The sequence below is a fragment of the Mustela lutreola genome, chromosome 6 (genome assembly GCF_030435805.1).
Source record: "Mustela lutreola isolate mMusLut2 chromosome 6, mMusLut2.pri, whole genome shotgun sequence".
Lineage (NCBI taxonomy): Eukaryota > Metazoa > Chordata > Mammalia > Carnivora > Mustelidae > Mustela > Mustela lutreola.
The window spans coordinates 7,554,668-7,566,660 of record NC_081295.1 but is presented as its reverse complement, the minus strand read 5'-3'; the positions used below and the strand labels follow the sequence as shown (position 1 = coordinate 7,566,660).

The 11,993-nt window shown below is 40.8% G+C and overlaps 1 protein-coding gene across 1 annotated transcript in view; it reads right to left on the bottom strand.

Moving 5' to 3' along the window:
* Positions 1-296: 296 nt before the first annotated feature.
* The window catches only part of SLC22A2 (solute carrier family 22 member 2), a 30,375-nt gene continuing 18,678 nt past the window's right edge, over positions 297-11,993 (bottom strand). The window contains exons 8-11 of the mRNA XM_059176609.1: positions 11,467-11,575; positions 10,562-10,674; positions 8,056-8,155; positions 297-2,721 (exon numbers count right to left, since the gene is read on the bottom strand). Coding sequence (XP_059032592.1) covers positions 2,655-2,721; positions 8,056-8,155; positions 10,562-10,674; positions 11,467-11,575 — 389 coding nt within the window. The 3' untranslated portion in view covers positions 297-2,654. The remainder of the gene's footprint in view (positions 2,722-8,055; positions 8,156-10,561; positions 10,675-11,466; positions 11,576-11,993) is intronic.

Here is an 11,993-nt window from a genome sequence, read left to right as displayed (position 1 = left end):
ACTCCAGTGTGGTGATGAAATCCAGCAGACCCTTGGCCTCCCAAAGTCTTGCTTTAAATAGGTTCTTCATTTCGGGTAGTCACAGCTTAAATTTAAGTAACTGTTTTGTGACTGAATGTCGTAGATAGATACTGTCAGTATCTCACTTTTCCCTGGCGATTACGGCACCAATGTGTTCAATCCCAATCACATCATTTAACAAACTACAGATTTTCTTATATGGATATCTATTTCCTTGGTGTGGTCCCAAAAAGAACATTAATTTGTGCTGAATCAACAAAACAGAAACCACTGTAGGTATTTCAGAGAGAGACAATTTGATACAGGAACTCACTTACAAAATTGTTCAGCAAAAGAGAGAAAGCTATGCTAGAGAGAGAAGAAGGTGTATACATAAGACCGGGAAACAGCAATTGTTTCTGGCTGAAGCCTGAGACCCTGTTCTTTTTTTGTTTTTTTGTTTTTTTTTTTTAAATCTTTTTTTAAAAAATTTATTTATTTTCAGAAAAACAGTATTCATTATTTTTTCACCACACCCAGTGCTCCATGCAATCTGTGCCCTCTATAATATCCACCACCGGGTACCCCAACCTCCCACACCCCCGCCACTTCAAACCCCTCAGGCTGTTTTTCAGAGTCCATAGTCTCTCATGATTCACCTCCCCTTCCAATTTACCCCAACTCCCTTCTCCTCTCTAACACCCCTTGTCCTCCATGATATTTGTTATGCTCCACAAATAAGTGGAACCATATGATACTTGACTCTCTCTGCTTGACTTATTTCACTCAGCATAATCTCTTCCAGTTCCGTCCATGTTCTTGCCTTGAAGTCAATGAGGCAATGATGTTCCTGCTGCTACTGCTGTCAAAACTGCCCCACCACCATCGAGCTGTGACCAGGAACCCACATTCCTTTGGTTCAGGTGGCCAGCAGCTGTTACTGCAGCTGCCCAAGACACCTTCATGATATGGAAGAAAGACCTCTCTTGCTCCTATCTTCCTATCTGGCCAATGCTACCCATTGGTAGAGCCTTATAAGAAGCCAGGTGGCAAAGGGCCAGGAATGTGTAGTTGTAACACCTAGTGTTACAGAAGAGAATTTAGGACAAGTATGTGCTCTTTCTCAGGACAATACTGGGAGATGTGATTCCTCAAAATGAGGGAGAAGACCAAGAATGAGGAAGACTTCTGACCTATGACACAGGGAATCCCACCCAAGAAAGAGGCACCGGGATTGCTCAGGAAGGTGGGGAACGGAGAGCCCAGGAAAACAGCTGGGCAGTAGACCTTAATGTCAGCCAGGCTACACTGGACCAGAAGGGCTGCAGGCTCCAAGTGTGTTTAGAAAGTGGGAGGGCTCCCTGGAAGAAAGAGATGTGTTTGAATGCACTGAGAGATCTATTGTTTTATCAGAGAATTGGGGGGAAAGTGATGGTGCATATATAGAAAACAAGCAATAAAAACCAAGGCCCAAGAGAAATAAAATGCTGTGAAAGAGTAGAGGTGATAATTATATACGATGTGGCTCAGCTGTTAAAAATAGTGACACAGCCATAACAATGTGAATGTCAACTTTTGATTGAATAAAAATGTGATAACACAGAGTTTGAAGAGAAGAGAGAAGTTGTGTGTTGGGATGAGGAGAAAGCTGAAGAAAGCTAAGCTTTTATATTTTATATAAAAAGATCAATAGGTAATGTAATATTTAAACCTAAGAAGGCAAACACTGTCAATTTAAAGCTAGTTATTCAGCTATATAAAGATAAATCACAAGGGGAAAAAAATCCAGCTAAAATAGTTGAAAATTATTCCAGAGGCATTGATAGAAGAAGAATGGAGTAAGGAACTTCCGTTTTTAATTATAGGCTTTGAAATATTTAGCTTCTAAAAGCTTTTATTTACTATATTATCTTGGTAAAATATTAATATAATTTTTTAAACCACAAATTTAGAGCAATTTTTATCGGAGTGAAACATTACTGTGTTGGTTTAATAAGCCAACTTCAATGCTGCTCTTTGTCAAACTCTTCTCAAGACTTTTTGTAAAAAGCACACATTTGTACTGATTCCATCTAAATAGAGGAGATTTAGTGATTACTCAGGTTGCATTTCTGATTCTTTCACTTTAGGTTCCTTTAAAGTGTAACCCAGATAATAATGAATGTATTTTAAAAATTTTCACACATGACACTGAAAGGCCAATTTAAAGTTCCTGATGTTCCAGACAACTTGATATTGTTTAACTGTATTATAGGTTTAAGAAAACAAGGTCTTTATGTTTCCACTTAATTGTTTTTCAGATCTTTTCTATTTTGTTTTCCTGGCCCACAATACCCCTATGTGTTTTGGTTTGATACCATTGTGGAGAAAGGAATAAAATAAAGAAATACAAAGATGAAAACAATTCCTAGCACCCCAATAGCACTGTCCTGGGAATGCTGGGAATGGAGTGAGCTGGTAGGGTTTGGTAGGATCTGGTCCTATGGGAAGATTTTAATACAGTAGGACAACAAACTCTATTTGACTATAGACCTAAGTTAGCAGGGTTCAAAGGGGAGTGAGGTTGAGTTCCATTGGCTCTGTGGTGCTTGGAGAAACAGCTGTTCTGGACTTGTATCATCACAGCAAGGCCATGGCAAGAGTGGTCTCTCTTCTTAGTTTAAGGGAATGTCTAGTTTCTTGACTTGGAGATAAATCATCTTTTCTTTATTATTTCTTGGTCTGCAGTAATAAAAAAAAAAAACATGGAGAGGGGATAAAGAAATTGTGAGGAGGCTAAAAACCAAAATAAAGAGGTAAGAAATAAATGGAACAACAAATGGATGTAAACTTTGTCTAGGCACAGTATTGCAGTGTTCTGAGAGGTGATTCCTAAAAAGAAAATAGACAGAGCTTGGCGAGTAACTTATGTGATGGAACAGTTCCAAAAATGATCTTCTGGAAATAGGACTGGCCTATGTTCCTTACTTAAAGTGGTCACTTTTCTATGTAATAAAGGAGGCAGATAATGACTACATTTAATCTTATATCAGTTAAAAATGATGATAGCAAAATCTATACACTGTTGTCATCAGTCTTTGCAAATACAATTTTAGAAATTATTCTTACCATTGCTTATTTACTTTCCAACAGTTGGGCAAGTGAAAAATCAAATTGCAAATTTTCTCAATCATCTTATCTTTATGAATACCAGGAAGTTGCAGATACTCATTATAGAAATGCTGCTTTCTTCATCCTGCTGTTCCCTGTCATGCCCTTTGGACATGCTCTGCCTGATAATAGTATTAAAATCTGGAGTGGGTCTGCTCCCATGTTCCCCAGCTCCTCACAAAATTTTCCCCACCTGGTGGTGCTTAGTCCTGTCTCAGCTTCTGGGCCAGTCTGAGACAGGGAGTATAGCAGCAGCCCACCCAAATCCCCTGGCTATGCTGGGGTTCTCTCAGGCTCCAGATTTAGGGGCCCAAGGAAGTTGGTGCTGCTCCCAGGGTCTCTATGTCAACAACAGTAACAACAAAAGCAGCAGGAGCAACAGCAGAAACAATAATTACAACAGGAAGACCAGCAACAACAGAAATAATGCCAGAAACAGGAGCAGCAGCAGTAACAATAGTAACAACAGTGACAATAGCAGCAGCAATAGTAACAATGGCAACAACAGCAGCAACAATAGTAACCATAACAATAGGAAAAACAAGAGTAACAATAGTAATAATAATAACAGGAACCACAACAGCAACAATAGTGACAACAACAGGATCCACAGAAGCAGCAACAACATCAATAGTAACAATAGCAACAATAACAGCAACAATAGGAACAATGACAGCAGCAACAATAGTAACCAAAGCAACAATAGCAGCAATAATAGTAACAACAGGAAAAACAGCAATGATAGTAACAACAGCAACAACCGGAATAATAGGAACAACAACAGCAGGAACAACACCAGGAGCAATAATAATAGTAACAACAGCAGCACCAATGGCAATAATAGCAACAACAGGAACAGCAGCAACAATAACAACAACAGCAACACCACCAGCAGCAACAGTAACAACAGCAACAACAGCAGCAGTCATAATATCAACAGTAACAACAGCAGTCATAGTAACAAAACCAACAACAGCAACAGTAGCAGTCATAGCAACAACAGCAACAATAGCAGCAACAACAGCAACAATAGCAGCAGCAACCATAGTAACCACCACCACAACAACAGGAACAGCAGGAGCAAGAGCAGCAGCAGCAACAGTAACAATAATAGCAAAAACAGCAACAATAGCAACAGCAATAATAGTAACCATAGCAATAGCAGCAGGAGCAATGACTGTAACCACAGCAACAACAGGAGCAGCAGCAGCAACAACAATAGTAACCGTAGCAACAACCATAGCAGCAACAATAGTAACAAGAACAATAAAAACAGGAATGATGGCATCAATAATAGTAATAACAGGAGCCATGGCAGCAACAATAGTGACAACAATAGGAACCACAGCAGCAGCAACAGTAACAATAGCAACAAAAGCAGCAACAATAGGAACAAAGACAGTAACAACAACAGTCAACAGAGCAACAACAGCAGCAATAATAGTAACAACAGGAACAACAGCAACAACAGGAGCAACAGTAATGATAGTAACAACAATAACAACGACAGGAATAATGGCAGCAGTAATAGTAATAATAGGAACCATGGCAGAAATAATAGTAACCATAGCAACACCAGCAGCAACAACACCAGCAGCAGCAGCAACAATAGCAACACCAGCAGCAACAACAGCAACACCAGCAGCAGCAACAGTAACAACAGCAGCAACAGCAGCCATAATAACAATAGCAACAACAGCAGTCATAGTAACAACAGCAACAAAAGCAACAACAGCAGGATCAGCAGTCATAGTAACAGTAACAACAGCAGCAGTCATAACAACAATAGCAGCAACAACAGCAACAATAGCAGCAGCAATAGAAACAATGGCAGCAACAACCATAGTAACCACAGCAACAACAGGAATAGCAGCAGTAAGTACAGCAGCAGCAACAGTAACAATAACAACAACAACAGCAACAATAGCAACAACCGTATTAGCAACAATAGTAATAAGAACAACAACAATAGGAACAGTGGCATCAATAATAGTAATAACAGGAACAACAGCAATGACAGCAGCAACAAAAGGAACAACAGCAGCAGTAGTAGCAGCAATAGTAACAACAGCAACAGCAACAATAGCAGCAGCAACAGCAACAACAATAGCAGCAACAGCAGCAGTCATAACAACAGCGGCACGAATCTTCATAAAAGTATCTGTAGATCACAGAGAAGATCTACACATAAAAGTATCTGAAGATCACACCAAGAGAAGACATATAAACCAACAGCAGGAATAATCTTGGTGACATCTCCCAAACCAGATGAACCAGCCTGATGGGAAACCTCTTACAAGTAGACATGTCTGTGTCTCTCACAGAGCCATGCTTCCCTATCTCAAAACCATTCAGAATATGTTTTAAAATTTGATTTCCACTCAGTCATCTAGGGACAAAGTCACCTGTTTCACAAAGCAGCTATGGAAACTTCCATGAATAATAGGATGACTATTGGACATTTCCAAAGAGCCAGGCACTTTCTATGCATGTATCTCATTACAAAAATCCAATGAGTAGAAACTGTTGTCCCCATTTACAGATGAAGAAATCAAGGCTTGGAAGAGTTAAGGCCACATGATGGGAAATGTCAGGACCTGGCCTAACAGGCTCCTCCTCACAACACATTACTGCCTTCCCAGCTTGGAGCTGCTGCACAAGCCTGGAGAGTCCACGATTAGAGATGCTGTGGAAGGAGCTCAGCATTTAGTCCACAGCTCTATGGGAAGCACCTGGTCTGTGCCGAATCCTAGGGATACAACAGTAAATGCGGTATAGTCTGTGTCCAAAGGGAGGCTCATGTGCATGGGAAGGTTCACTGAGATAGAGATTTGGGGGACTGGGGGACAGTTGGTCTAGATCAAGGATCTCAAGCTCAAATGTCTGCATGCACCAGGCAGAAATAATAAATGTGCTAGGCACGAGATAGCAGGGAATGTAGCTCTGGGCCTCCTCCAACAGGCATGACCTTCCAAGCCTCCAGCCAACCCTCAGCTCCTGCAAACTACCAGTAAGAGGAAATGCCTGCTCTGGGTTACCAAATCCCTGGAATTTTTTTCTTTAATAGATCCTGGAAATCCAGCTTATGTGGAATTTCCCACTTTAAAAATACCATGTGTGTCAAGCAAAGCCCTTGAGGCCCTGATGTCTTGTGGGTCACCAATGTGTGACCTCTGGCTGAGCTCAAAGGCCTTTTGTAATGTTGAGCTCCAAGTTCTAGGAAAAGCCTTGGGCCACAGCTATTCTTTGCAGCGCCATCTGCATGGGTGCCGAGTGTGTTAAATGGGAACATTGTGTAGAATGGATAAAATTCAGTTCAGTTCATGGTCCCAGCAAGCCAGAACTGGAATACAATTAAAATGAGTAAAAACATCTAAGCATACCGCATAAAGAAATTGTGGGCAGTGTGTCCTATGTTTCTCTTCATTAGACTTTCTTAAGTTTAATTTTTGAATAGGTTCCCATGGTCCAAAATTTGGAAAGTAGGAAAAGGTATGCACCGGAAATCCCTCCCACCTGTGTTCTACAGCCATTGAACCCACAGACTGCCAACATTCTGGCTCTTGCATATTCTTCCAAAGACACAGGTAAAGATACAGGTAAATATATATATATATTTATCAAGTAGTTGCCATATGCCGCATGGAGGCCGTTGTGGGGCTTGAACCCAAGATCTTGAACCCAAGATCAAGATCTGAACCAAAATTGAGTCGGATGCTTAATGGACTGAGCCACCCAGGTGTTCCCCTTTTAGTAATGTATCTTAGGGGACTTTCCTTATCAGTGTGTATAAAGCTGCCTTCTTCTTTTAATGGTTGTATAGTATTTTACTGAATGACATACCATAATTTTTATAACTGGACTCCTAATCAATGTGCATTTAGGTTGTTTCCAATCTTTCGTTACATAAAAAAATTGTCTTTAATAGTAATCTTGTATATATGTCATTTTGTACATGTAAATTCCTGGAAGTGTGGAATTGCTCGGTAAAAAGGAACACACAGGGGCACCTGGGTGGCTCAGTCGGTTAAGTGTCTGCCTTTGGCTCTGGTCGTGATCCTGGGGTCCTGGGATCAAGCCTTGCGTCAGGCTCCCTGCTCAGTAGGGGGTCTGCTTCTCCCTCTTCCTCTGCAGCTCTCTCTGCTTGTGCTCTTTCTCTCTCTCTCTCTCTCAAATAAATAAATAAAAATCTTAAAGTAATAAATACACATTTTTTATACTTTTGTCAATTTGCCATCATAGAGATTTCAGCTGTGTATTTCCGCAGGCAATGTAGGACACTGCTTCCTCACATTCTTCCCCAAAACAATGTTACCAAGTGGTTTGGTCTTCAATAATCTAAGTTGTGAGGAGTGGTGTTCATTCGTATTTCTCTTGTTATGTAGGAAGCGAGCATATTTTCATATCTTTAAGAGCTGCTTTTATTTTCCTTTCACTGAATTATATGTTCAAACCCTTAACTCATTTTTTCTTTTGTGTGGTTCTCATATGGATTTGTTAGAGCTCTTTATATATTAAGAAAATTAGTCCCTTATAGAGGAGTAAATATATTCTCCACATTTGTTATTATTATTATTATTATTAGTATTAGTATTTTAGCTTCTGTTAGTTTTTCAATGCAGAATTCTTTGTTTTTATAAAAGCAAACTTATAGATCTTTTTAAAAATGAGTCCTGGATTTTTTTTTTTTTCTGTACTTACAGAGAGACCTTCCTCACTATGAAAGCATGAATATTTTTCTATGATATGTTCATTATTTTACTGTTTCTTTGTCTCTTTTCCAGTCTTTGATCTCATGTGACTTGATCTCAATGGATGGTATGAGGTATAAATTCGACCTCAGAATTTTTTCCAACTGGCTACAGAGTGGGCCCAGATGTGTATGGAGGAATTTGAGCTCCCTACCTCTGCATGTTTTCAGCTTCGTCAATAGTCTCAGGCAAAGCCTTCCCTTTGGTCTCCGGAAGCAGCAACACCAGTCCCCCAGCAACCAAGCCAACCACCCCTGGAAGCCAAACAGACGCAAATCACATTAAGAACTAAAACATGCAGGCTTTATAATAGGAACTTCTTTTAAAAATTACTACTTCTTAAAAAGATTTTGCGTGTGTGATTTTCTATACTTACATATTTCTCTTTTATCTCTGACTGTCCTATAAATATTTTGCTGATTCTAAACTCTGTTGGATTATAATTCCTTATAGGGAGATGGAATACTCAACATTTCGAGTCAGGGTTATTCTAGGCTAGAGAACATTGCCATAATATTAAGATGCATTGGAGTTAGAAAATAACTCAGAAAAAATAATCAACTCTAAGGAAAGGAAGAACATTAACACTGCCAGTATAAAGCACTTAGTAATGAAAATTAGTCAGAAACTTGGAGCACGGCGAGAACCTAGAAGTCGTGAATCACATATCACTATATCATGGCTTTTAAAAATCATAGCCAGGCCTATACTTTTAGTTCTGATTCGGGTGTTCAAGCAATTCCTTTTGTTCCTTTTTCCTTTGTCAGCAGCTGTAATGTTTTTACACATGCTGGGGAGTCATAGTAAACCTTCGAGTGTTTATGTGTCTTTAAATTCCCATTAACATTTTGGGATTTTAAAATTATGTTTTATGTTTTGTGGTAACAGAATGCAGGAAGTAGATGTGGAGCTTTCACTGGTTTTGGAGTTCCAAAAAAATGCACACTGGCCTCTGTTTTTACATCTTTATAGAATGACAGGAATCGGGGCCCACGGAGAGAAGTTGCGGACTCTGGCTGCGCTCTGGGTGTCTGAGTTCTGAGCCCCCACTCACTGGTCTCAGAGCCCTGGGAAATTTGGCACCAGGCTCGTGACCATAAAGTGGGTTGATACTCCCACCTCACACGCTTGTCCTGAGACTGAAATACACGCCTGCTTGTTACATGGCAGAACTTGTCACAGAGTTATGAATGAAGTAGCCACCTTCAGAGTTTCTCCAAACATGTAAAGATTTACTTGGTTGTAACTTGTGCAAATTTTACACGTATTTGCTGGCTTTGATTCTCTGCAGTGAGTGAATTAGGAAGAGAATATATAATAGATTCATTGAAGGATCATCTCTTTAGCTTTTTATATTTGCAAAGATAAGCCTCATTAACCAGGGTATTTAAAATTTTTTTTATTTTAACTTTTTTAAATTTAAATTTTATTTTATTTTTTAATTTCTTTTCAGTGTCATGGTATTCATTGTTTTTGCACCACACCCAGTGCTCCATGCAATCTGTGCCCTCTCCAATACCCACCACCTGGTTCCCCCAACCTCCCACCCCCCGCCCCTTCAAACCCCTCAGATTGTTTTTCAGATTGCTTTCACATCTACAGCAGTGGAAAATTTCTCCCTCACACATCCCTTGAGAAGAGGAATGAGCAGAGGTACTTGTGTGTGACCAATGCGTGGCATTAGGAGAAAAGCCAGCTGGAAGTGCCCCCAGTGTGCAGAGCATCTTGTCTTCCCTCCCCACAAATTAAGTGAGGGTTGAGGAAAACTGTTCATGTCTGTTTAGACCCACTGAAAGAAGGCTGAGCTGGGTGTGTTGAGGCCTTCTGGCTAGCTCAAGGAGGCGAATGCTGTGTGCATGATTCCGGACACCCCCTTGCACCCCTCTGTGTGGCTCACGGGGAAGGTCTGTCCCATTGTCCACAGCTATGAGGAAAAGAATGGACATGAACAAATGGGAGTGTGCATGATTCCCAGACACCTTCCGCAGTCTATAGACGTCATGTTCAACATTGGCCTCTGCATGTTAATTGCTGATAGTTAGGTTTGTCCCTGTCACCGTCCATGCTGCAGGTTGGGCAGTGAGGGGAGAGGGAGGGCTCCGCCCTGGTACATTCCTTCAGGGCTGGAGGAAAGGGCTGTGCCAATCCTCCTTAAATCTAATTGCCCAAGGGATTTGGGGAAGGGGCACCCAACACCAACACAGGTTTGCAGTGATGCTGATGCATTTCCTTAATTGTGGTCTTTCAAAACCCCCTGGGTTTTAACCACTTTTTGTTGAAGTAATGAAGTGAAAAGTTTTGTATTTTCCATGTTTGGCCATAAAGGAGGCAGAAAAAGTGAGCTCTGTGACAAAGAGACTCAAGCAGGGGTAGAAATCGGTGAGGAAAGAGTTAAGGGTGTTCTTCAGGCAAACAGCTTTCCACCTCTCTCCTTCTTGAACTTTGTATCACTGAGGCTGGGAGTCCTAGTGGTTCCCATACTTGAGTCTTAGTAGGCACCAAGAGTATCACCTATGCTATTACTAACACTGAGAGAAGTCCTAATTATTATAACTGAATGCCAGTTATAATACTGGCACTGATACCTATTTTGAGATGGAACAATGGAGGTCCCTAGAAAAAGAGGTTTTCATTTAAAGATATGTCTGAGGATTTCTCACCAAAAACCACCAGCGGGAGCTCATGCCAGACATCAGTGAGCCGGTAGACCAGGAACGGTGTGATGATGCCACCGATGTCACACATGGAGGAACAGACAAGGACACCCAGATTCCTGAAATACAGGCAGCTGATTTAGTTTCCAGCTTCTACCATAGAGTACTTATTCCCGCCCCTCCCCCAAATAAATCCTCCTCAAATCGCTAAAGTGCCGTGCACTGAAAAAATGGTGTTCACCTTGTTTTCAACACACATAAATGGTGCATGATTCATAATTCCACTCATATTCTGTTGTACTACTTTTATATTAGCCTTTTTTGAAGATTTTTAATGGGGGGAGCATTTTTCACTTTTTATTTTGGTCATCTGTCTTCCCTGTACTGTTCTATGGTCCTGTTCATACTGTTTTATTTCTTTTCTTTTCTTCCTTTTTTTTTTAAAAAAATATTTATTTGAGAAAGAGTGAGTTGGAGAGACAGAATGAGCTGGAGAGAGTGAGGGCCCAAGGGAGAGGGAGAAGCAATCTCCCTGCTGATCAGGGAACCTGATGTGGGGCTCGATCCCAGGACCCTGGGATCATGACCTGAGGCAAAGGCAGACACTTAACCTACTGTGCCACCCAGGGACCCTTGTTTGTGCTGTTTCTGATCACTATTGCCTATGGCCATTTGGTAATACCTCTCTTGAAACCAGTATCTTCTATTCTCACTACACAGTAACTGTATTTGACCCTACCCTGTGACTGTGAGATGTGGTCTGGCTACTGCCAGACCTGCGGTTTGTTTTGGTTTTCAGGTTTTCTTGCCCTGTGTTTTGAAAAGGAAGGTGCCATCTGCTGGCACTTGTAGTTCTAGCCCATAAGCCAACACCCCACTCATCTTCTTCATGTTGAAGAAAATGTGCTCACCTGATGAACGTGGGGTAAAGCTCTGCATTGACCAGGCAGACCATTTCGAAGGCCATTGTAATCCCCATTCTACCCAAACACGCAACTGTAACTCTTAGCCAATGGAGATCTGAAGGGCAAAAATGCACCAATCACACACATCGTACACAATCCCTGGTCTGCAAACAGTGCTCCGGATGGGAGAGTCCACATTCCAGAATGGGATGAGAATGCAATATTCTCTAAAATCAAGACTTTTGAGCAAAATTTCCCATCTCTGATAGTTGGAACCTTGGACAAGATTCTAACACTCCCTTTAGACCTCAGTCATTAATGACAGCTGGATTATACCAGTTTACAAAGCACCAACTCTAATTTATACAGGCCATCCCCCCCAAAACAGCAAAATATGGGCATATTTTAAATAAATGCTCATAACTACAGTGCTCAAAGAAAGCTCCATGTTGCCAATAGGATTCTGTTGTATAGGTTTTTGCTTCTCCTAATTGAGAAGGCATTTGAAAAGGGAAGAAAGGAACTGAATAATT